Genomic DNA, 26,872 nt, shown 5'->3' on the forward strand with positions numbered 1-26,872 from the left:
AACCAACTTACACTCTGCTAGGTTAGGTGCATGATTCTCGCGATGATACTATGATCATCTATATAATGCCTTTTCTAAGATTTATATTCTCGTTTATTAAAACAAAACCATAAACTATGTCCAGCTAGTCTAGTATTCTTTGAGCATGTTGGCGCCATTTTGTCATCTTTATGACGTTTCAAAATTACGTACGTCAGTTTGACTTCCGGAAGAATAATGTGAAAATGGGGGTACCAGAAATTACTCTAACAGAGGATAAAAGATGTTTACTTTCAAAGGTGTCATCTGGAATATGTCTTGCCACAATTCCTTTTAATTTCATAATGCTGGCTATGGGAATTTACATTGAGCTTGCTGTACAAGACAAAGTTGGGCTCATAGAAGGAAGTCGTAACGCCTTACCTGCGTTTATGGTTATTTTATCGTTTTTTGGACTGATAGGAAATGTTTTAGGTGCACGCGTGTGCTGGGTTATACAAAACCTAAAGAGGAGGGAAGCTTGGAAAAAATATCTCACAATATTTGTATATATTTCTTTGGTAATATTTGTGTGTGTATTTGTTTCATCCATGCTTTGTTTTGCAAGCATTGCTTCACTGCGCAAATTATTTGGAAAAGGAATATTAACTTCCATGAAAAAGTATTCCACAGACATGCATAAAAAGCATATCATTGACGTGTTACAAATCCAGTACAAGTGTTGTGGTTCCAATGGATACACAGATTGGTTCAATTACAAAATTGTTTCAAAGAAATATCTCAACGATGATTATATGACAAAAGAGGAACAAGAAACATTCAAGTAAGCATTATGAGCTAAACGTTTGCTGTTGATTCAGATGGATTTATTTTACAAAAGTCAGTTTATCATATCAAGGATATCTAAATTTGTTCGTGAGACATACATTTTTTGTATATTAAATTTAATCTTTGACAAGTTCCCATAATAATAATTTTCTTTTGTAATAAAGAAGAAACTGCAATGAAAGCAAACTTCCTCACAGTTACACCATAATTTAGATTTCTGATATTATCTTTAAAGTTGATGAAAAGCAAATACGTACTTTAGACATTTTACCAGTACATTAATAGGCTGTGTATTTAATGAGCACTTTTTGGTAGAAAGCAGAGCTTCTGCTTTATAATATTCTGTACCGTGTACATCACTTAATGAGATTTATTTAGCTCTGTCTATGTATGTGTGTTTGTACCGGTATGTTAAATATTTAATAGGCACATTTAGGAATATACATAATATAAAAACATAAATCCATGCTAACCTGTTAAAAAACCAATATCTGCCAAATATTTTACAATATAATGTATAAATATAATGTGTTTACAGTAGGTTGGCAGACTTTTTAATAGTTATAGGCACTTTGCAGCAAGCATGATGACAATGTCCCATTCAGCTGCTGTAGCCTCAAAGTCTTAAGACCATGCATCAACACCAGGGTTCATGGGACCTACTTTAAGTATAACTATGCCAATGACCTGACTGTGTATAGGAGAGGCTGTGGAGATGCATTGATGAACTCGTACAAAAACATACTGAATGCCTCGGGAGCTATCATTGTCATCCTGGCATTAATTCAGGTAGAAACCTTGTCTTATTACATGTACCAGGCATTAATTCAGAAAACAATAACAAATGTTGATTGACATAAAATAGTTTTAGCATAGACATGTTTTATATTTAAGACAACAGCTGAAAGCAGGCCAACTGTAGAAAAATATAGCATTGTAAAAATAAAATCAATTTGCATTTTGAAATATATCTGAATTCTATACCAGTATATATATTATTAATGGTTATTAAAAAGGTTTTAAAGAAGAAAATTTAAGTTACCGTAACTTGACCACTTGTCGATAAAATTAGACATCAGTTTTGATACACTGACATATAAGATACTATATTTTAACTACATGTACTAAATATCATTTCTATGCACAGTTGGCCCTTGCAACTGGAACACGACTGCTGCAGACAGGAATAGAAAACCTGAAGGAGGAGGAGGATTCAACTGCCTATCTATTTCCTAGTGGCGCTAAAGGAGGAAAATCAGGAGGGAAAGGTAAAAACAAAACTTCATGTAATATTTTCTAACACTTACCAGGTAACAGTGCATCTGAAATCACAGAAACAACTCACCTGAGTTCTCATTTTCCCCCAAGAGCTTTGTTTGTACACTACACATACTGTACTTGTACATTTGTATTATACTGAAGTTGGATATTGCAATGGAATTAATATGGGCTACTGTTGTGTAGAAAATAAAAAATTTTAGTGGAAAAAAATTTTGTGTCAAGATCCACTGAACTATTTGTAGTTTATGGCCTTATGCTAGAAAACTCATCAATTTGATTATTATAAGGGCCCCCACAAATTTCTTTATAGTGATTAGCCTGACTGTCTGATGTAAGAATTTACTTAATAAATTCTCCCCCATAGACCCATTCTAGCTCATATTTCACCAGTAGGGTGCACATGCTTTGGGAGAAATGCCAAGCAGTAATGAACCAAGTTAAAGTCAAAGGAGGTAATATGGCAGACTTATATTAAAATGCTTGTCCTTACAATATATTCTCTTCCCTTGGCCCAGTCTGGTTCATACTTCACATTAAGAGATTCTTTTGGGTAATTAGAGAATGTGCAGTGACTTTGAACAAAATTTAAGGTCAAGGCTGAAAAAGACCCATTTGATTATTCTTAGTTTAGACCATGTACTCTTTATCCTTCAGTTTGCTTATATTGTGGGTAAATGGTGCCCAATGACCTTGAACTAAGTTTCTAGGTCAAAGGTGAAGGTTATAGATGATCTTTGTAAATTCCAGATTTGCACCATAATTTCATTTTCATGCTCAGATTTACCAAACACAGATTGAATGTAAAAGCTGTACAGTGACCTTAAATAAAGGTGCTTTGTCAAATGTCAGGGTTACAGCAGACCTAGCTCTCTCAGCCAAATTGTTCTCCCTTTGGTCCTACCTGCATTGTTCTTGTTAGGTATTGAATGTGCAATGACCTTAAACTAAATTTATAAGTCAGAAGTTAATGGTCATCCAAACCTGTGGGAAATGTTTTGCATAAAAGCCTTTACTTCAATATTCCTTACAGATATGGAATTCTAGCATGTGTTCAATTTGAAAATGACGGAAAAAAGGTTCAAATTTGGTGGAAAAGATCAACTTTTGAAACTTACTGCGATCAATAAAAACAAAAGCCCCTGCTGTATTTGAACTGGGTACCTGTGGATTACCCAAAGCTATACCAATTGCGCTACATATATTGACAACCATATTTGCGATATAAACACTAACTGTTTAACAATGGTTAAAATAGCCATATTGTGACATAGACACCCTGTGGCATTTACTTTCTATGAAGGTATATACCTTCATAGAAAGTAAATGTCACAGGGTGTCAAGTTTTAAGGATCCCTTAGGTTAAAATGAATTTCTCTAAAATGTCCGTCATCTTAATTTCATTTATTAAAGTGCATGGGTCCCTTTAAGATGGTCACCATCTCAATGATCTTTCCAATTGTTCCCATCTATTGCAAGTGTAATTATTCAAAGTCGACTATTTTACAGGGAAGGATGATGAAACACAGAATCTGTTGGGAGGTGGTGATTTACCTGGTGAGTTTCATTGACTTATCAAGCAAATTCAATATCATGTTTGTTATATTCTAAAGGTATTCAATATCAATTACTAGTAACTTTGTGCATAAAAATTTCTAGCTCTGAATATGTGCATGACATTGGTAAATTTGACATCTCACAGTCAAATTCAAATGATAGGCTGAAATAGCTAGGATTTAAGCTTGATTTATAATATAATTTGTATTTTATGAAGGTATCTATTTGTGATTAAAAGATTTAATGCATATATATCCATGGTGATGCTTTGAAGAACAGTGTTCAATTAGATTTGTAGCTTAGTGATTAAAACTAATCATTTTCAACCAAATGAATATTATAGATGATGACATTGAAACACAGAAAACAATACTGGGCGAAGATTTACCTCGTAAGTTTAAAAACATGATGTAAATTGCAGACTTAAAAAATACATTAACTAAAAATTGGACCGAAGAATAAACCTATATTTGATACCAAAGTTCTGGTAAATGTTTAATACCTGTAATGTTCATGTACGTATACTGTATAGCTTGTATCAATATATTGACTTTTAGCTCCCCCAATGACAATGCTAGCCAGCCTCCAGAACCTGCCCCCTGTGGGAAGTATAGACGACATGTCAGTGGATGAGTCGTTTGATGAGGTGGAAGACGACGAAGACTTCATTCCACCAAGACATTCTGTCAGATATGTCAATGAAATGTAGCATTAGAAATGTATCGGTAGTCATTGAATAGCTGCTACCATTTTAATGATGCTTAACAAATCACAAGGTCAATCTCCATGCCCTAGTTATACATTTACAAGCGAGCAAAAAAAAATTGTCAGTTAGATGTATCAAGCCTTATTTGTAATTTGATTCTTGGCAAAACTAGTTTTCATTTAAGAGTATCGGGTAATTTTATAGTACAAAGTACTAATAAATGTCATTCTGTTGAATTGCCTTCAATCCCCAAATTCTTATTCCTTTTCAAAGATTGGAACCCCGCCCATTAATCTCATCTCTCTCTTTCTTCCCTCCTAACTGATCACTATTGAGGATCAACATCCAAGGTTCTTTAAACTGAACCTGATGGTTCCATGTGTCTCATGACACCATATGAAGGATGAGCGATTATATGATGAAAATGTTTTCTTTTGTGTGAACAGTATCCATAATCCTTTTGTCAACTCTGAATTGATAACACTATCTATCCAAAAAAATTGGGTACTCTATGTGCCATATTTTGCCCCAAAATAACTAAGTTCAACAGATCTATGGTATATTTTTCATAAATGATCAAAATTCAAGTGATATGCAAATTTCCTATCTTGAAATCTGTAGGAGTTATCCGTACAATAGGAATACCCTTTAGGCAGCCACCCACCCACCATTTTCACCATTTTAATAACCAGATTTTTCCTTTCGGAAACACAGTTTAAAAAATGGCTGGGTTATGATTCCAACCTAGAACCTTTGCCTTTCTATTCAAGTATTAAGACATTAAGCTATCCAGGCCAATATCCAGTTTAATTACCCTATCATTACAACATCACATTCATCTTTGCACCATACTGGTACAATAAAAGATTAATGTAACTCAGTGACCTGTATACGTCAGTTTCATATATTTTACTATATACTGTGGAATCATTAGATTTCGTGGTGGCTCAATTTTCGTGGAATTAGTGGGTACCTCTCATCCACAAATTAACATCCTCCATGAATTAATAAATTAGGGTAATAAAGTTATAGTTCCTTCGTAGGTTTAAGAGAATGCACAAAATTACGTCCCCATAAACCTGTAAAATTTAAGCAATCCACGAAAATTGGCCCCCACAAACTTTAATGATTCCACAGTAGTGCCATTTGGAATGAAAAGAAAAATAGTAAATATACAATCATTTATTACACAAAGTAGAAGGTGGAATAATAATGGAAATAGATTAGATCTATTAAAAGAGTAGAGATCTTCACTCGGAAAAATTTCAAATACAGATCTTGGCTACATATCATTGTTTTGAGAGAAAAGATTGTCAGAAATAAGCAAACCCCATAATTTCATTGAATTTCCCTTATAATACACACACTTTAAAGTGAAAACGGCACTTTAATAATTTCTATACACATTTAAATAATGATTAGTTAATTTTGATGTCAAGTTTTTATCTAGAAGATACCCGGTACATGTACATTTTTTAGGACAACAAGACACTAAGTACAAACAAAATTATGTTGAGATTAAAATATGGTGTATTATGTGGATATTTCATTGATGAACATTTATTCACAAACGTTATGCTTAAAAACTGAAGTATTTCCTCTGCTGTGTCTATACATTTTAAAAATCGATGAATACAGCTAATCCTTTCAATTATGTTGAGTTAAAAAAAGAACCAGGAAGGAAGAGCAGAGTCTATTACTGTACGGGAATATATAAATACGTTACGATGCATGTACAATGTAAATTAATACTCTGTACAGCAACATGTATTTGTTAATTTAACCCTTTAAGTTTTGTCCAATTGAAAATCATCATTAGTTGGCAAATTAAAAACAGGTCTAATTTCAATCAGTTTAAATATAACGTATTAAATATCTTTTTAAACACAACTTTGTTTCGAAAAGATAATTGCAAGTATGATGGGGCAAAAATACCCTCTGTATACATTGATACAAATTCAACATAAATGCCTTATAAATGATAAAAATCTCTTTAAAAACAAAAAAGCACCAATTTGTGAAGGGAACAAAAAAATCAAATCTCTGAAAAAAAAATTGTAACAGTCCATTCCTTTTAATATCATTTCTACATACTGTACACACATTTTCACAACACTCATTTAATTTCTTATCACAGAAGTCCCTATAGGAATAATTCTGACAGTAAACATACAATCATTTTAAAAAAAACCCCAATTTTTACTATTGAAATATCATATAGAATGCACATTCTCAGATCCAACTACCATACATAGATAGTTCAATGTCTTCCAACAAAATCTATAGATTCATGATGAAATATCTAAGATTCCTTGTTTTCTTCTTCTATAACTTCATCTTGAGTCTCTGTGTTCAATTGTAAAGTATTATTTTCCAGTAATGGTGCATCTGTAAAAATAGAGAAATTAAAACAGGTGTTAAATCAATCCGTTAAATTAACACTGAGTATTAAGGTATCTCACTCCTCAATGTGGTTGCAAGTAGCAAGAATTTCTTACAAAGTATATTATTGAAATCTGAAGACAAAACATACAACAACAAAAAAATACAAAGAAAAGGGGGGGGGGGGGTGTCAGTGTTCAGCCCTCTGGGTTAGTCAGTGGGCATGTAATTTGACATTTGTTGCAGTAAAATTGCAGTTTGTGCTGTATTGACATATATCGGCAGTTTACCTAACCAATTAGAATGTTTATCAGTACACCAAGTATTGTTTTAAATTATGTACATGCAATGATCAGATTGATTATATTGATTAAGAGAATTCACATGATTGTTTATGGCATTTCTGCACGAAGTACAAGCTAATTTTTCAATAGTAATGATTTAAAATAAAATTTGTCTAAATATCCAACTTCCAAAAATCTAATCCAGTTTGTCTGGATTTGACTTAAGTATGCAAGTGACATAATAAAACATGAGTGTCATTGATGTAGATTTTACAAAAGAGGGCTTCAAAGATAAAATTCTTCCAACATTTGGCCCCCCCAAAAAAATCAGACTTTTCTGTATATTTGCATAGTTTTATGCTAAAAGATAATAAAATTCTTTAATATTGATTTCTATAAGTAAAACAGGGCCTAATGTATGTTTAAAGCTGACATGAATTCATAAATACGCATTTATTTCCCTTTTATCTCCGACTACCGCCATATTAGTTGTCGATTTCTATTGTTCTGTTCATCGCTACACACCCCCTATATAAGCTGAGAGCACTATTCATGCTTCACCGCATTCAGGTATTTCATGCACCCGAACACGTTGCCTTGGACGAAAAGACGTGTAGAAACGCGTTTTGAAAAAAAGTAAAATGACAACCACTGCACTGGCAAGATATATCCAATACACGATGAAACAAGACAGACTGAAATCCTGGCGCAGATACTTATAAAATTCCTCGATAATTGTGGACCGTTTTCCTGTGTATGTTACAACATCGCACATGCGCAAACAACACACTGTGGCAGATCGAGCAATGTCAATGATCGCATGGATTTTAGAAACGGTTGAACGGGTGGAAACGATGTTACATTGTCATTTTCTTGGATTTACTATCATTTATCTACTGTGTTCGATGTAGTGCCGCCGGGGTTTTCAAAAAGACGCAGACGTTATTCACTCTGTATCAACGACACACGTGTTCGATGTGAATGCGTAGTGAGGCAGCACTGTATGTGCAAAATAATAAAGATATCTGGAAAATCCTTTCACAGAATAAACATATTTTGTATTTCATTGATTGTTGTTTTCTTTATTCTTTACTACAAACATTTTACTACAATGTGTAGTTCATGCATTTATAAGTCCGTGCAACCTGAATGCCTTGATCGGAAAGCAACCGACCATAACTTTCTCAACCGATATATATACCCCAGTGGCAGTAGAGGAGCGATCGAAAATAATATGGCGACCAATGCTTTTATGAATTCATGTCAGCTTTAAAATATATCAAGTTGAGTTTGTTTGCTTAAAAAATATGATAAAATGTTTAGTGTTTATCAACTTTCAAAGAATGCATGATCTTGATAATTTTATTTTGAAAACCATCTGAAAAACTTGCCTGTTTAGTAGTTTTAAATTGATTTTCTTTAGGAATGTTGTGTAATAATGAAATAAAAATCTTTCTGTGATAAATGAATAAAGTTATACTTGTGTGCAGTGAACTTTAAATGTGACCAGTGAGATACCTTAAAAGCCTCTGTTTATCAAAATTCGAACTCTCGAAATTCATGTACATTAATTAAAATCTAATTACCCTCTGAAGACAAATTCTCTCTAGAGGACTCCAGACTGCCTGCGGTAGCGGTGCGAGATCCGTGGGAGGGGCGACTGGTTCGACTATCCATGGTGTCCACTGTTCCAGCAGTGGAGGCGTCGCTCATGCTAAAATTGACTGTATCTATTGAACCGAACACCTCGGCGTTCCCTGTGGTGGTGGTTATCACGGAATGTCTGCTGGTGCTATCAATGCTTGGAAGAGCTGGACTTCGAAGCTGGAATGGAATATTTGGTAAAGGCCTAAATTCCTGAGCTGACCTTGGGCTGGCTACCTGTTGGGAGGCAGTGTCACTGGTTGCTTCCTCGTAGGTCGGTAGCCTAGCAGACTCGTACCCTATTAAAGCTACTCTGTCGTGTTCATCAATGGGGTATACCCGTCCGTACGGTGGGGGCATGGTACCCTGATCGTAAAAGCGCTGGTGATGATGGTGGGATGGCTTCTTGCGACGAAGAATGACAATTACCATCACCATTAAAAGTAGTCCCAACACACTGCAAGCAGTAGCGATGACAACAGCCAATGTATTCATATGACTGTTGTCCTGCGTTGTGTCTTCCACTGATACTTCTGTTGGAGTTAGAGCTATACAAAACAAAAAGCAATTTATTAAACATCAACTTTGGTGGGGTTTTTAATCGGATTTTGTACATAAAAATATGTGCAAATCAAGTTGGGTCATAATGAAAAAGTTTTCCTTGCACATGCATTTTTTACAAAATGAATACTTCCCTACTTTAATGCTCTAAATTTGTGTAACATGATCTAACCCATATTTTTAACTTTTTAATTAGAATACATATTTACTATGGCATTTATGTTACGAATATTTGACCTATTAAATTTAACCATTAATTTATATGATATTGTAACCTTATTTTTTATATCGACCATCTATTAAGGTGGTAATGGGACATTTGTTGATATTTATGTGAATTAAAGTACATTACAATTAGAATACTTTCATTGGTTTAGAATTTCAAATTTTACAATATTTAATCAAAATATAGCTTTTGAAAATATTTGGAGAGGTAAAAAATGTAATAAATTTCATAATTTTGGTAGAGGGCTTTATGGACAATGCATTTGAATTTTTCCACCAAGTGTGGGAGTGTAGAGGATGATTTTTGAAAATTTTGCCTTTTTGCATATTTGGCATATTGGCCTTGCTAATGAGGCTTGGGTGTGGTGCGGTCATAAATATTACAATTTCCATTCATATTATCCTACAGATGCTTGAAACCAAACATAGTGACAAATTGCCTTGTAGTTTTCAAGAACTTTAAAATGTAAATTGTTAACAGACAATGCATGAGGAACCACACAACAGAGGACAAAGACCAATTGCGAGGGTCATCTGAGTGACTCAGGAGACCTAAAAAGGTGAAAACATGACTTACAAATACAAGATGGAGTGTAGCGGTCCCATTTGCCATTGTTACAAGTGAGGACCTCCTGACCCAGGGACTGATACCCAGAGTCACAGGTACACGCCACTCTCCCCTTGTGATACACATGGGTACAGGAGCTAGACTTGGTTGTCCAACAGGAACACTCTCCATTAGGAATTATCGGAACTTGGCAAGGTTCAGAAGTACCTAAAAATAGTTAGAGGTCTAACATTTTTCTGTTGTATCATATACATGTTTACAGCGAATTACAGAATACCAGTAGAGTTTTCAATAGCTTGCTAGATTGATCAATAGGGTATTCAATTTGGTTAGCAAGGTATCACATTAGGTTTAAATCTAGGTCATGTGATTACTCAGGTATGACAGCAATAGAGTGAGTTAATCTGGTTAACATTTGCACGGTTTGTGCCTTTTTGTTTCTCTCTGTTATCCTACATTACTGCTATAAAAGTCTGAACTAATTAAGCAGTCAGCACAAAAAAAAACTATTAGTGCTGTAAGATGCACCAGGAATCAGGGAACCAAAATTTTTAATGATTGTTTGCAGGGAAAAATACCTCCTTTTTAAAGTTATGCTATTCTCTTTTATTTGTTTCTTCAGAACTGCCTTTTGAATTACATTTTTTGAAAAACAAAATTCAAATTACTCCAAGCAGAATTGATGCTCTATAGAGTCCAGTGCTGTCAAGGTGGACATTCTTTTTAAAAGTCTATGAATAGAATAGCTAACAATAGGAGAGAGTGTTCTAGAGGTTTTCTTTGTGTAAAATGAATGGGTTGAGTGCAAAATAACAATCTACACTTGAGTAACCACAGGACCTAGATTTAAACCTGATGTGATACCTTGCTGACCAAATTGAATACCCTATTGAGCAATCCAACAAGCTATTGAAAACTCTACCGGTATTCTGTAATTCGCTGTAACTTTTTATAAAAACAGTAATATGTAAAACTTCTTTCATCATACTTGCATTTGTATATCTGTTCAAGTATATTAATAAATGATATACATAACAACGTGTTTACAAAAAACTAGATGTTTAAATTAATCAACCTCTCTCACAATTCATGTGAGAAAAAAATTTGATAGACAAATTTTTCTTTTCTTACCAGTCTGTAAACAAATTGGTAGATCAGACCATCTCCCCTTTTCTTGGCACACAACAGTGGGTTCCCCTATCAACTTATACCCTGTTTCACAATAATACTGGATTTTGTCACCCTCAGCGAAAGAAAACCTCTCAAAGGGAGGCTCTTCTTGTTCATCTGGTTCGTATATCCATTTAGCATGGGGTACTTTTGGTGGCTGTTCACATTTGTCATCTAAAACTTATTGAAATTAAAATGAATAAATATGAATGAAAGCTGGAGTAATTTGCAGAAACATCAATACATGTATATCAACCATACAATGTTGTTGATAACTTGGGGTCAATAAAAATTTTTTGCTCCAACATAAGATTTTCTGATACAAGACAATGCCTAGTTTCATTGATAATATTTTTTTCTTAGTTTTCTAATTATAAAGAAGTTTATCATCAGACTTTGTTAATGATATTAAGTACATGTAAACCAGTGTATATTAGTCTACACCTCTAGTTTTATGATATGAAGAAATTAAACTACAGGTAGTGGTACTAGTAATCATTTGTCACTTACGGAGTGAAATTATTTATACTGCCCATGGCTTGGAAGGGTTCCATAGGCTTATAAGATTTAATATACAGTTGTGAGTTTTTCATTGGTACTCTTCACACAAGTTTCTATTTCAATGTATTAACAATAGTTACCAAATTTGACTTGGCTTGATGATGTTCAGCATTTAGTACTCTATAACATTACAGGTAAACTCACATGCAGTGCGTTTTACGCAGTCTCTAACTGGCACTCCTGGAGTGAGGTACCACACATCTTTGTAACAATATACTTCAAATGACCTTCCGAATGGCTCTGCCAACGACTTTAAAATGTATCCATCTCTACAGTAAAGGACTGCTTCTTTACGGTCTTCTCTTCTCATGATATCTGCATGATTTAATGGAGGGATAGGACATTCATCTGAAACAGAAAGATTTGGATTGAATGTAATTGAAACTGACGTTACACATCAACAGAGGAAGTAAAAGACCATAAAACATAATGTTGAAGCGTGTTGAATTTTTTTAACTTAAAATAAGGTCAGACAGCACGTTCCTCAATTTTAGATAACTTTTTCCAGGAATTTGTTAATGGTTTACTACTACTTTGACAAGCTTTCTTGCAAAACATTAGGGTAACTTACCAGGCATTTCTGCAAAATACTTGAGTATGCAATTTCCTATATAATCTTCTTAAAAATACACTTGAATTACTGATATAAAAATAAATACATCTACAGCACAGCGAAATTCACTATATTAGAACTATATCTCCGCCGGGGCGGGGCTTTGAACTCACGACCTATACGCTTCTGGCAGTGAGCGGTCACGGTTCTAACCACTCGACCATCTAGACATATAACCAAATCCAAGTAAATTTTGATCATTTTTAAAGTAATTATTAAATTAATATTTTTTATTGGAACTTTTTATTACGAGGAGATACAAAAAAGATTCTCGAGGAACGTGTCGTCTGACCTTAAGAGGCTCAAATATTGGACAAATCAAGTTACAAGTATATGAAATTTCCCAAAGTATGTTGTAGAAAAACTTTTAATATCAAATTTTTTTCCGGATATTTTAAACTTTTAAACTTCGGATATATAAAGTTTTTATTGTAAGTGTCGTAATTTTAATAAATATTTAACAGAATTACTTGAAAATGAATAGAGTTTGTCCTTTAACCATGCTTATGAAGTGTACGAAGTTTGATAAACATGCATGCCAGGTTTTTTTTTTTAATCTTGCTTTGCTACAAGGCTGAAATGGACACACATACACACACAAGACAGCAATGGTGCAATATCCCCTTTTCAACAAGTTGAGTGAGGGGATCATTAGCTATTGATTGGGTGATTAAATAAAATTATTTTGCATAGTACCCTTTTGCTGACATGTTGGTCTTGTTCCTGGGCTCCATTTTGAACCTGAGTGTTGGTCACATTTGAAAGTCCCATCCCCCTTCAATTCATAGCCCTTGTTGCATTTTACAAATGCATAGATATCTCTGTATTCTATCTGTCCATCTAAGACAGCTAGAAATTCACCGCAACTATGGTCAGGACCGTAACCTGTGATAAAACATATTCCATGCATCATTCTTGATATATTCTAACTACATGTTTTGACATGTTTGAAATATTGAAAATTTGAATATTCATGAACCATGATGGATGAGAGTGGATTTCAAAGGAATGAAGCAAAAGATCTATAGAAAAATACATCAACATATACCACTAAAGAAATATGGCATTTTTAACTCAATGATATAATTTGACCAAATATATGAAATTCGATCAAAATGAAATAATCTTTAAATTCACCTGTCTTAAATAATTTGGCTAAAAACTTTAATTTTATGAGCTCACCTTCTTTCAAGGGATTTTTGATTCCCGAACATACATGATAAAGTGATGCTGTAGTAATTAAAATAAGCCTGAAGTAACTTTCTTTCATCATCCTGCAAAGAGAAAACAGTGTTTTTGTGACAAAATGAGTCATTTGTAAGCAGATTTCTCTCTTAAATCATGCACCTTAAAAGTTTGGCCTCTGGTATTATACTCTCTCTCTCTCTCTCTCTCTCTCTCTCTCTCTCTCTCTCTCTCTCTCTCTCTCTCTCTGTTTCCCGACTCACTCTATTTTTTCCAGGCTAAATTACAGACCCTTAACTTTTTTCCAGAAAATTGTGTTTTTCTTTCTCCGACTTCCTCATTTAGAAAATTGAAATGGCAGTGACTGTAGCTTAAGACAGTAAACAAAACACAATTTAGCATACTTTGCCATTTCACTGTCAGTTTATGAATATTAAATTCACCAGATCACCTATTCCAAAAGACTTCTACAGCTGCTATAGTACAAATTTTAGTCTAGCTTTTTGTACCCCAAATTTAGTGTTTTACAGATTTATAATTCAAGGCACAAAATAGAACCATTTTAACAAGGGCTTGGACTTTGGGAAGTTGGTGTTAAACAGCAGTGTGACGTAGGCCTGTCTATTTCATTGTAGGGCACTCAGCCATTGCTCTTTGAAATCAACAAGATTTGTCTGGCTTTTGAGCTAATACTACGCAATCGGTGTAGATTTCACTCGAAACCAGCGTCATTTTAACTTGTTTTGACGCAAAAATAGACAGTTACGTCCTACGGAAAGTCCAAGGCCTTGTTAAAATGGTTCTAAACTGTCATAACTACTATAGGTATTGCAAGTAACAATTAAATAATCACACATGATGTTTTAATAATTGACTCTTGACAGTTGTGTGCTCCTGTTTTGGGGAGATATATACTATGACTATGAGTGGGACTTATTGGCTTCTCAAGTGTGTTGCATACTGAGGAAGTGACACAGGTCACACTTTATATTCATAACTTTCTTGGCCCATTTTCACATACACTAAATAATCAGAAGCCTTGTTTACATTGAAAGTAAAAGCAGGGTTTTCATCGAACGAAGACAAACATTCTGGATTTTTCAATTCATATTAGAAGATGAAGAAATAATTTGCTTAAAAGTTTGAACTAGTGTGAGCTACCGAGTGCTAATATCGAAAGGTACATCAAAAGTTTTATTTAAAAAGATACTGCGATGTAATTTGTTTTTTTTAAATAAACAGAACATTTCCGGAGTAATGAGCGTTATTGGTTTTCTTTCTAACACTATATCATGGCGGAAATATTTGGAATGACTTATGAAGTTACGTATTGGTCTCATACAGGAGTCAGGACTGCAGTATATTATTAAAGAAGTAATCAATCTTTTGATTGTAGTTGATGGAAGTTAAAAAAAATAAGTATATTAATATTATTTGCATAAAAAATAATCGCGCACCTAATTCATAGGATACTCATGCATTAAGTGTCAACTACGAACTGAGGTGTTTAAGCAGTCTACACATACACGCACTTAGTAATACAAACTATCAAACATACCTAATTACCTTGTCGATGACATCTACAAATATTCTAATACGAATCGAATAGCACTCACGAATATTCGTATACTGATTTATGGTATTCGTTTCAGCACTAGTATAAATAAAGACCACCTCCTCACTTCAGAAAGGGAAGTTTGTTATAATGATTAATATGAGAAAAAAAATATTATAGTGGGGGTATAAAATTTATAAATCAAGACTAAGGGTGAATATAATTAGTAAAAGCTATTCACTTCATTGTCTGCACACTTGAGACTCTAAAGTGTGAAGTTGTATTTGTAATTAACATTCTTACTTTCATAGATATGTATATATATTTTTTTTAATTACCCACGATTTACTCTCAAATGATCTTGAGATTATTCAGATCGTTGAGATTACTTTCAAATTTTATTCAATCCTTAATTTTTTTTCTTTCAAATTACAAAATGCATGTAAAAAAAATTCTAATGGGCTGAGGTGTCTCATATTGGGCTGACCCATTTATGTCTGGATGCCATTAGATTTTATTGCACCTGGGTGTCCACTGTTCAGTATAAAGATTAGGACAGATATTTTTCAAATATAAAGATTCATGGGAATTGCTGGTAGAAATTTCAATAGATCTCTAGTATGTTCAGCTTCATTAAAATTTTCATGGTCAAATTCTTAAACTATTTCAGATTAAATGATCAGATATTCGAAGTTCTGTAGCCTATTGTGAAATAATGAATATGTTACACCCAGCATAGAATTTTAAGTATACACAAACCTTGGGACTTTTCACAAGTCTATATGATGCATGAAGGTTTAAAATGTAAGTCAGTCTGGCACAAGATTAACAATTGAGAGGGACACTATTGAATTCAAATACTAGAGCGATCGAAAGTACTTATCGTCAGTCAATTTCCATATTCAATTTTACAGAATATTAAAGGTTATACACTCATACATTTCATGTGATATTAAATATAGGTTCAAAGACATAATTAAAAACAGAAAACATTCGTCATTTTTCATTACATTAGGAGCAAAAAAGAATTGCCTTATGATATCGTCAACAATAATCGTAAAACGGTTGTGATAGAGTAATCAGTAGATGTACAATATATAAGTAAAACTTCACTCACAATGAACAAACCTTCTTCCTTTTTCATTTGTTTGTTTGCTACTACGCATGTCAAAAGTGTCAAGATCTTTGTTTACTTCCGGTTTGAAGAAAAGGACAGGTGCTGCATTTGACACGGTGTTACATAGCTATTTCTTAAAGGTTTTAATTATTGATTTCAGAATTTTCGCAAATTACAAAGGGATTTCACAAAATGGTGTGCTTTATAGTACTTAAAAGACCTTCTTTTTTGCCATTTCTTTCTTTGGGGGGGGGGGGGGGGGTACAGTAAAACTCGATTGTAGCGAAGCCCTAGGGACCATTGGATTTACTTAAGAAATGACCAGCAAAATAAAAAGTTCACCAGAATATGAACTTGGTTGGTCACGTGATCAAATCCTTTGAAGCCCGAAGTGCTTGCCAGAAGATTTGATCATGTACCAACCAAGTTCATATTATAGTGAACTTTTTAACATTGCTGTTTATTAAATACTTATATTTACGTTTGAGACAGGCAAATTGTTCAGAATTAATAATATAACCATGTTTTTATGTTGCAACTGTCAAAAGAGAAGCATGTGCAGTAATCATTGTGAAATGGTCTTAACTCTTAAATATAGTTCACACAGAATTAAACACTTTTGCTATTATAATGTTATAGGTTCTTATATAGAAACATGTTTGCAAATGTAATTATTTTGCTGCATTTATAATTCGTTTTAGTCATATAATGAATTTGTAATAAGAAGTATAACAAATTCGGTACATGTATATATTATAATATATAAATTGTTTTCTTTCACCAGACTACCATTTATGCAATATATAATTGAGGCTGTGATGGTCAGACCAGTTTGAATACCAGCACTAGATAGGGTTTAAATCTCGGTCTGGTCCGTCATTATTTCTCTCGTCCCGTTACAAGGCATTAAATGAAAATACATTATTTTGAAACATTTTGAAACCTATAATTATCTGACTGTAAATTGAAGAATTTATGTGAAATAAATTCATTCAAACTACCGGTATAATTTCAATTAGTATTGCTATCTTTTAAGTCTAAAAAGAAATTCATTATTAATGTTTAAGTTTCCTTTATTAATTTCATCTATTTGGGGCTCAAAATCATTTTGCTATATTTGTAAATTCGTTATATTCAAATTTGTTATAATGGTTAAATTTTGCATGTCAAGGATTTGTTAAGAATTTTTATGGGGGCACAAGACTTTGCTACATGTATATCTGAGATATTTTTATTTTAGGATGTTCATGTTGATGGCTTAGCAATGGACCCAGTATAATAGATGATCCAAGTACATGTATAATGAAACCAAAATGCTTTGTCAGCATCCAGAAGGCAATAGTATTTATGGTTTTACTTGTGATATTTCTGCAAGTTTTTCACATTTACCTCATGTTACAAGAGGGAAACCCAATTGTTGGAGAAAGAAATCACATATCAGGCTGGGATCAAATAATGCGAAAGATTAGAGATGCCTATGTTACTGACAGCAGTGGGTATTATTTTATCCTGCCTGATATTTTAGGAAGCAGAAAGTCACAATCCTCAGGTACACATGATGTTGCTGTTGCAACTCACACCACTTCAAATAATCTTCAGAATCTTGTGCAGTTGAATGAAAGATGGCAGGGACAGATCTCCATTTCAGTATTGACTCAGAGTCATGATGCCGAATATGCACTGTATTTGATTTGGAGATTACATGAATGTCATGAAGATATACAACGAAAAGTGATTTTTCACTTAGTCTTTCCCGTTTGGAGTCATAAAGATATTATCAACACTACACCCCATGAAATTCACTGTGATAAGAAGCTTTCAATGAAAGCTCAGTATGAAAACTTTGAGATTGGAGAACTGCAATATCCTCATAATATACTTCGAAACCTGGCCTTAAAAATGGTGACAACTAGTTTTGTTCTAGTCATGGACATAGACCTTTTGCCCTCTGCAAATCTTTCAAGTTCATTCCAGACAGACATTATCAATTCCAAAATTGCAAGCAATCAGACAGCCTACATAGTCCCTGTGTTTGAAACAGGTGAAGGCGATAACATTCCATCCACAAAGGAAGACCTCTTAACTGACCGAAACATTCAGCCCTTTTACATAAATGTGTGTCCAAAGTGCCAAAATCAAACCAATTATAACAAATGGAAGTATCTCAGAAAAAGTGACAAACTGCAGCTAGCATTTGAGTTGCAGTGGAAATATCCTTTTGAGCCATTTTTCATTGCCTCTAAATCATCTTTACCATTGTACCAGGAGAGATTTAAACAGTATGGCTTTAATAGAGTCAGCCAGGTAAGTCACAATGCTATATTGTATTTTTCGTTTTGTGGTAAATACCTTCCAGATATTCTTTTTGCAAATACCTACATGTTGTGTTTTGCAATGAAAATTAATTAGTACATCATTTTTGCACATGTCTGTAAAGAGCAATTCTGACCATTAAATACATGAATCCACAGTTCTAGCTACCACATGGCTCAACCATGGGAAATAGTGGTTGTGCATGAACATACTAAATTTACCTCAAAAAATTCTAACAGATATAGGATACCATTAGAAATATTCATGTATGTTCACATAATAATTTACTTTCAGTTTTTATATATTTCAGATTTGTGAAATGCATGTCGCTGGATTTAATTTTTCTGTTCTGAACAACGCATTCCTCGTTCACAAAGGCTACAAAATGAAGAACAAATTCTACAGTCAAAAAGATGTTGATCATCATGAAAATAGACAACGTTATGAAGAATTTAAAAAAGTACTGGAATCTTCTTATCCAGACTCCAAAAGAAAATGTTAGCAATAATAAAAATTACAAAAACTTACTGAAGAATCCAATTAATTCCTAGGGGCTACTACAATTTGGTGTAAAAATATGATTTTGTAGGAAACACATTTATATTTTATCTTCAATGATTCAAAATAATTGTTTATGGGGATGATAATTCATTGGTAAGAGTGAAATCTAAAAAACATTGGTCTCGAACAAACAACAACAATTCAACAGATTGAAGTAATTCATACTTCATAAATTTATTGCCATTTGCATGATAAAACATTTAGTTTTTATGGCAAAAGATCATAAAAATTCAGTAGTGTTTCTAATAATGTTGTACGTGGAAAAAAGAGAATCCCTTTGACAGCTTCAAAATTATGACTAACAAATTTGAAGATTTAGCCATACTAATATGAAAATCAAGGAACCATATTTCTATGCATTACCAAGTAATTTACTCCTTCAAAAAATCTAGAACAGTTGCCAATAGTATGATTTGATGTACATTAATTGTCAATGAGCACAATTCAGTCTGAGGGTAATGACAAACTAATGATCACCCCTCAGAATCAAACTGGGCATTCATAATTTACCTAAGTATGTAGGGTCTTCAATTATCATGCAGCTGAGATAAAATATTAATCATAATACCGCTGAAAAAATAAGTTAATAAATCTATACTGATAATGATACAGTGAAACCTGTCTGCATCTATATCCTCTTCTTAACTATCCATTCTAAAAACAATTCTGATTTTTAAGATTTATCAGGAGTTCATGCGCATGCATTTCATTAATTTTAACATCGTCACATCGAACAATCTGACCATTCTGACTTCCTTCCAAAAGCACATTGATAAAGACTGGTTTCACTGCATCGAAAAATAAACTAAACTTGGCCATCATTAACTTGGTAACTTGTACCTAAACAACCAAGAGTACATCAGCTGTATCCACAGACATAATTCATAGACACTGATTTTGAATAGCTGCCATGAGGTAGCAAACTGAACTCTCATTCGATTGGTCCAGGAATGACACTGTCTGTATTGGTCCTCTCCAACCGCGCGAACACAGCACCTTGACATGTTGAGGAAAGATGTGGCATTTGGTTGAATGTTCAATGCATACTCGATCCCACGTAGAACATCATTGGTCTTGAGAATAAGAAGCATTTCTCTAGGAATCTTGTTGAGTATTTCAGATATTTGTATTAGGTAGTTGGCAGCATTGTCTTTGATTTCATTACTCTGTCCATTAGAAAAAATAAACAATTAGGAGTTGTATAATCTAAAAACCCAACATATTGCTTCATTAAGGGGATGGGTACCATACATTATGGCATTTTTACATCTATTAGACTGAAAACTAGCTAGTTCATAACATAAATTGAGGATGAATATCCTAAAAGAATTTGACCCCTAAAACTTATATCTCCTGTGACTGCTGTGTATATTATTTTTAAGTGTAGCTCATTTGATTGAATAGCTGCTGGTTTGTAGCTCTAAGGCTGAAAAAATTTAGAAGCTACATTTAAATAGTTGCAATTTATGGCTAAAAAAAATTGAGCTACTTTTGGACTGAATAACTTTAATTCCACACAAATTCTGTGAAAAAATTACCGGTAGTACCATTAAATTCTTCGGGCAATTTACTACTGTTATTATCACAGCTTTACAATGTACTTGCCTCAACACTTTCTCTTAAATTAAACATGCAAACCGACCTCGAAATGAAGTAAGGTAAGTTCATGTGCAGATCGACAGTTGCCATTTTTAAACATAAACAAATACACCACTTCACTTTACAGGGCTGATGATGGTGATGGTGTTTAATAGAATATCAGAACAAAGAAAAGTGACGATAAAGGAATTAAAATGTCCATGAATTTTTTTTGGAATCAAATATTTGTATAAATGTGTTAAAAAACAAGATTTATCTGTGCAAAACATAAATGCAACTTTGTACAGAATATGTTCGGAAATGAGATTAATCAGTCCAAAACTAGCACAATTTTTTGTGCGCCGTAAATTGCAGTTTTTTACTATGGGAGGCACTGAAGCTCCCAAGTCGTCCATCCAGATTTTTTCAGACCAGGAGCTACAGACCTGCAGCTAGTGATCTGCATAATGTCAAATTCCATATTAAAGATCCTTCCAACCTAGCTGGGACTATATGGGGTGAATTATTATTGATAATGTACCTCAGATTGTGTAATCTCTGTCTTGTCTATTCCACTGGTGATAGCATTCCATGAGCGAGCCGTTATCATGCATGCAAACAGTCCATACATGTCGCCACAGTTCAGCTCTGTGGCATACTTTTTAATGCCCTCTAGGTCTGCATTGATAAGAGACATCCACAGCTTACTGTAGCTGACACGAAATGTATCGGTCAATGACTATAGGAAAAGAACAGACTTATTCAATTAATGTTATACAAAAAGTTAGAAGGGTGTTTCAAAAGTATTTAATTACAATAGTGTATTACCGATAATTCTAATTGGCTGACTCTGGTGACCTGAAGACCATATTATATTTTACATGTACATGTATATCTGTCAATATCAAATCTTTACCTGGACACAAGGACACATAAGCTTTGTTACATTTGTTAAGGTCTTGTCTATACCAGTCAACATTATGATGATTCATTTATACTTTTCATATACATGTACATACAACTAAAATCTTGAAGATATACATGTTGTTTGCACATGTAACTGTATAGATCTACAGTGCTGACAGTTCAAACTGTAACATGCACAAATACATTACATGTTCATGTACATGTATTACATACGTAACCAAATTCTTCATTTTTTAAAATTTTGTATTGTAGCATCATAATGATAAGTGAAAATGATGCAGTGGAAAACATTACAATGGGTGTGAGGGGCACAACATCGAATCCAAGGTATACTTAAAAATATAATTTCAATACCACTTGAAATTACCTGAAGCTAAAGAGAATTGATGAAAATAATATCAACAGTTATACCTGATACAATCCATGATCCAGAAGGACTATTTGAGTTCCCTCATCAGTTTTGTTGACCAGGACGTTGCCGGGATGGGGGTCACAATGAACATAGCCCTGGACAAATATCATCTCGCTGTACAGCTTCCCCAAGTTCTTTGTGACCTGGATAATCATAGAAAATCTATTGTCTAAACAAGGTTAATTCTATGTTAGACATAACCCGAGTTTCAGAAGCAAACAAAATCCTTCTTTTTAAGAAATAGCAAAATTCACTTTGGTTTTTACTATATAAACTTTTGTTAAAATCTTTGTTTGCTTAACCTCCTTCCACCCTTATAGATTTTTATTTTCAATTTTAAGGCAAAGTTAAACATATATTAAATTTTAGATGATATTGCCATTTAAATGAATACATGTACCAATTTTGGTGTTACAAGTGCTGTAAGAGTTATCTCCCTTTCTAAAGCAATGAATTACAAAGTACATGTATCCGCCATCCATTTTTTCTCATGCACCTTTATTGATTCTGTTACCTCATTGACATTTATTCCATGTTTCTCCATATACGCTTTGTCATCCACTTTTCCTCCCTCACAGAATTCCATGGTCAGCACCCTCTCCGAGGACAGATCCCAATGAATCTTGGGAACTTTCAGGAAGCTAAAGTGTTTAAAAAGTCTCTCAACCCTCTCACAGTTTCTCCCCTCGTGGAGAAAGTCAAGCTCTAGTGGAAGATTCCTCTTTGTTTCTTCAGCAAGCCACATATACTGGAAACCTGGGAAAACCCAGGCAATGCAGTGAACCAAAAGCTGCAAGACCAATTGGAGCAATCACTTTAAAAAATTTACCCTAGATTGCAATTTGCATAATTTTTTAGATATTTTGATTCTTCATGTATAAATTTAGTTACGAGAATAACACCAGGAATTCACTCTCCATATTTATTACCTCCATAGTTTTTATGTCCACAAAGGAATGGCTTTTGACTTGTGGGTGTTGTATTTTGACAGCCACCACTGTTCCATCTTTGAGTGTTGCCTTGTGAACCTGGGCCAGCGAGGCAGCTCCAAGTGGCTCCTTCTCAAAACTATCAAAAACATCTTCCACCTAATGACAATACACAAGTCAACTTAAATCTAGTACATCCTAGAGGACTTTTGTAATATATTTAGACCTGTACTAGGACAAGAATATATTTACAGCACAAATGCAAAAACATATATTTATTATACCTGTACTTCATGAAAAATTCATATTTTCGAAAAAATAAATTTTTGGATTTGCATATTTCTGGAACAAATTTAGTAGTGAACAAAAAATGTTTCATACGGGTATTTATTTTACATTATGAGACAAGTTATCAAATTTTGTAAATTATCTTTGTGCAAAGTTACCTTCATTTTCAAATCTTCCTCAAAAACACCTTTCAGTTCATCTACGTTGGACTGTGGTGCTTTATTATGCAAAACCTTCATAGTCTCCACATATTCCTTTGGAAGCAAGTACTCCAAGGACCCAACATGCTGTCCTACTTTGATAAAAGCTCCACCATTCATACAGCACATATCTCTCAATTGCAATGCTGACCGCAAGTGAATCTAACAAGGCGCAAGTGGTCAAATTATAAATTCAATATTTTGCTTATTTAGGTTTAATGTTAAAAACAATCTATTGCTGTAAAGCAACAAACAAATAAGAATCTGAATGTTAATGAAGAACTGGCTGTCTCAGAAAAAAAAGATTTAATGTACATTAAAATAAATGCAATACCTAACATTTCTTACCTCAGATTTTAGTTTTTGATACTCTGGAGAATCATAATTCACGCCTCGGAGGTTAATCTTGTAATCTGCAACAAGCCTCACTGCCTGGAAAGATGAACATTCAAAATCTTATGTATACAGTATTAACCATGTCCTTGTCAGTTCCAGATTCAACAGCACTTGTGACGAGGTTAAAGTGTCTAATTAAGGTTAAAGGTATCTAATAAGTATTCTTAACTTTCCCTAAGATCTTCTGATTTATACTGGAGAAGTGAGGCAGTGGTGGTGGCACGGCAAGAGGTTGGGTTGGTTTAAATGTGCAATGGTAAATTTTTTTATTTTTTTTTAAGAAACATGGGGCATTGTCATACATATGTAAATAGCAATACATACTGCCCATGCTGCTCGACCAAATCGGACCACACCTATGGTTGACACGTCCCAGTCATTCTTCTGCAGGAGATAGCCAGTTGTACCCACAGCTCCTAACAGTCCTCCATATTTTGTTATCTTCCACAGTCGTTTAAACACCATCTTAACTGTCAAAGAGAGAATAATAGAGCGTTAAAGCTTATGAAGTACATGTACTTAGAACCGAGAATTATCATGGATTTTTAAGACGAATCATAATCAATAGAATAAACTCCTGTCAGTACTTCAGAACTTTGATTATCTGACAAAGCATGAGATCATTTAGAATATTAAAAAACATTACTTTAACAGAACCCATATGGTATTGGTTATTCCTCAGTTTAAAAAACAGAGCTCTTCTGACTGAGCTGAATGTTTAACCCACCAGCTAGTGCTAGTAAAAGTGAGGCTGTACTGAGCTTATATTCACACTTTCCCCCCATTTTTATTAGATTTCTATCCCTCATAATATAGCTCACACGAGATTCTTCAATCCACTCAACTTTAGTTATATTTTTGGCACCAATATAATAGAATCGGGGGAATGACCACAGTAGGATTGAACTTGGGACCCTTCAGTTTAAAAACCAACACTTTACCGACTGAGTTAAATTTTAACCCACTAGCTAGTGCTAGTAGGAGTATGGCTTTGATAGAATGCCAGTAATCTTACTGTAACTACGCTTAAACCAGGTCCATAGGACATCTGTCATTCTAATAACAACAGAACATTCTATCTAGGTAGGGAGTGTGAGCATTACTTTTATAAACAAAGAAGATTGGCATCTGATCATATTTACTACAAACCTGCTTAATGGCTATATCACAGGGGTTCATGATAAGCCCCTGCATGTCGCTAAATGTACAGTAGAAAGATAATCTTACCATGACCAGGCTATGCTCGGGTCATTGTAAGAATTCATGTCATATACTTGCAATGTAGCAGCTGTGAAGCTGATCTGCTTCACATAGATTTTCTTTTTAAATAATCTGCAGGGAAAAACCGCTTAAATATACATTATAAACCTTCTTGAACATGTGTATGTAGTTAAGTCCACAAATTATCCATTTAATGGGTCACACCAACATGACAAAGGCATTTACACTATTTCGATGTTTGAATTTGCTTGTGTTTTGCCGGAAATTCCATACAGAAAATTTTATCACTAATATGGCAACTGTAAACAGCGAATTTTCAAAAGTGATGCAACAGTAAATGGGACAATAAAAGAGCAACAATGGAGGAAATATTTTGGACCAATCATATGAAAATTTAGGCAAGATACAATGCCATTTTTTTTTCATTTGCTACAAAGTGGGTATAGGGGACTATTTCTATTGTTAAACCGGGTCTGTAGGACATCTGTCATTTAAATCATAGAACATTCTTATGTTCTATCTACGTGTACAGATATTTTAAAAGAGTAATCACAAACAGTAGTCAAAAGATCGCAAAATATTTGTTGAATCATTGATCACAAATCCTCTCAGTCATCTTTTGATTGTAAAAGTTTTTATAAATGTGTTATTCATTTTTAAATGTTAATAAATACCTTAAAATCCGAATTTACTCTATAACAAAATGCATGAAGTGTAAATCTATTTAACATCTGAAGCTTTTCTTTAAAAAATGAGATGTATATTAAATCACAGGAACTAAAACATCAAAATTACTAATACATACACCCTAATGGTCCTTTGCATTCCAGTCACTTACCCAACTGTTGCTTACATAAACTGACATTTGGAGGGCGTAGAAGAAATTAGACAAGTTAATTCTTTGTTATTCCGTTGAACATATTCTCAACGGAGACGAAATGTTAAAAAAATATTTAATTCTTCTCTAAGTTCGTGATTTTTATAAGTTTATATTAAATCATTGATTTAATGAACTTCTTAAAATATGATATTTTATGAAAGTATTTGTCGAAAAACTTTTGCACGACTTATTTCGAATTGTTGGCATCTCGCCCCTAAGACAATTCGTCCCCTTGTGCACAGAAAAATGAAAGTTTGGACAGAACAGAATATTTAATTTTTTTTATCTAGAGCCCATAATATACAAATAAAAAATACAATTAGAGGAAAAGATGGATAATATATACATGTATAGTATACATAATTTTCTTGTAACAAACCTCTTTCAAGTTAGATTATTGATATGATTATTCACCAATCATTCAAGAACCCGGGGGGGGGGGGGGTAATGCATTAAAATGTATTTAATTACTTATAAGATATTATTTGTAATAAATTTTTCCACAAAATTGATTGCCTTTGTCTTTAGTGATAATTAAGTAACCAAAAAAAGTTCAGTGTTCATATCTGAAAAATTTGTATTGAGCTTTCAATATACGTCCATTTGAAAAAGGTAGAACACTCTTAGTTTATGATATCGCCTAAAATATTGTGCTTTCAAAAATTATAAACAATAACAATATTTAATTACAGTATATATCTCTAAAGGAATACAAATAACACAATAACCTGATTGAAATAGTCCCTATATATATTATCTGAAAGGACATTAATGAATATTCGGGTTTTGTGAGGAGCAAGTTTTGAAAATGAACCACCTTAATAAAAATAAAATATTTTTGTCGACAGGTTTAAAAAATTTTACATTAAATTCATTTAAATTCAAACACACATTCGTATACAGTTTCATAAGTATGCTGAAAAGATATAAACCGATGATTATGATTACAACTCT

General features: G+C 33.5%; 4 protein-coding genes across 7 annotated transcripts; 2 read left to right on the forward strand and 2 right to left on the reverse strand.

Moving 5' to 3' along the window:
- The first annotated feature begins 202 nt into the window (after nt 1–202).
- On the forward strand, nt 203–4,398 carry LOC105329211 (peripherin-2). Its single transcript, XM_011430400.4, has 6 exons — nt 203–802; nt 1,386–1,596; nt 1,955–2,075; nt 3,595–3,642; nt 3,986–4,033; nt 4,200–4,398. The coding sequence occupies exons 1-6, from the start codon at nt 225–227 to the stop codon at nt 4,349–4,351; spliced, it is 1,158 nt and encodes a 385-aa protein (XP_011428702.4). The 5' UTR covers nt 203–224; the 3' UTR covers nt 4,352–4,398.
- Nucleotides 4,399–5,514: 1,116 nt separating this feature from the next.
- Nucleotides 5,515–16,294, reverse strand: LOC105329210 (sushi domain-containing protein 4). Of its 2 annotated transcripts, none has more exons than XM_034468544.2 (8): nt 16,214–16,294; nt 13,539–13,630; nt 13,053–13,241; nt 11,888–12,091; nt 11,144–11,356; nt 10,022–10,219; nt 8,601–9,206; nt 5,515–6,736 (listed from the first exon to the last, which is right to left on the reverse strand). In XM_034468544.2, the coding sequence occupies exons 2-8, from the start codon at nt 13,627–13,629 to the stop codon at nt 6,651–6,653; spliced, it is 1,587 nt and encodes a 528-aa protein (XP_034324435.2). In that variant the 5' UTR covers nt 13,630; nt 16,214–16,294; the 3' UTR covers nt 5,515–6,650. The 2 variants fall into 2 exon arrangements, with proteins under 2 accessions (XP_034324435.2, XP_034324434.2); XM_034468543.2 differs by having other exon boundaries at nt 11,144–11,362; nt 16,214–16,287.
- On the forward strand, nt 16,277–19,053 carry LOC105329187 (beta-1,4-glucuronyltransferase 1). Of its 2 annotated transcripts, none has more exons than XM_011430369.4 (3): nt 16,277–16,353; nt 17,454–18,517; nt 18,837–19,053. In XM_011430369.4, exons 2-3 carry the CDS (start codon nt 17,516–17,518, stop codon nt 19,026–19,028), a joined length of 1,194 nt encoding a protein of 397 aa, XP_011428671.3. In that variant the 5' UTR covers nt 16,277–16,353; nt 17,454–17,515; the 3' UTR covers nt 19,029–19,053. The 2 variants fall into 2 exon arrangements, with proteins under 2 accessions (XP_011428671.3, XP_065944861.1); XM_066088789.1 differs by having other exon boundaries at nt 16,317–16,408.
- A 174-nt stretch (nt 19,054–19,227) lies between these two features.
- On the reverse strand, nt 19,228–26,013 carry LOC105329186 (aarF domain-containing protein kinase 1). Of its 2 annotated transcripts, none has more exons than XM_011430368.4 (9): nt 25,877–26,013; nt 24,142–24,287; nt 23,770–23,853; nt 23,380–23,583; nt 22,934–23,092; nt 22,519–22,794; nt 22,004–22,147; nt 21,207–21,404; nt 19,228–20,253 (listed from the first exon to the last, which is right to left on the reverse strand). In XM_011430368.4, exons 2-9 carry the CDS (start codon nt 24,280–24,282, stop codon nt 19,909–19,911), a joined length of 1,551 nt encoding a protein of 516 aa, XP_011428670.3. In that variant the 5' UTR covers nt 24,283–24,287; nt 25,877–26,013; the 3' UTR covers nt 19,228–19,908. The 2 variants fall into 2 exon arrangements, with proteins under 2 accessions (XP_011428670.3, XP_065944860.1); XM_066088788.1 differs by having other exon boundaries at nt 25,844–25,934.
- Between the last annotated feature and the right edge of the window lie 859 nt (nt 26,014–26,872).

This window comes from Magallana gigas, chromosome 6 (assembly GCF_963853765.1).
Source record: "Magallana gigas chromosome 6, xbMagGiga1.1, whole genome shotgun sequence".
Classification (NCBI taxonomy): Eukaryota; Metazoa; Mollusca; class Bivalvia; order Ostreida; family Ostreidae; genus Magallana; species Magallana gigas.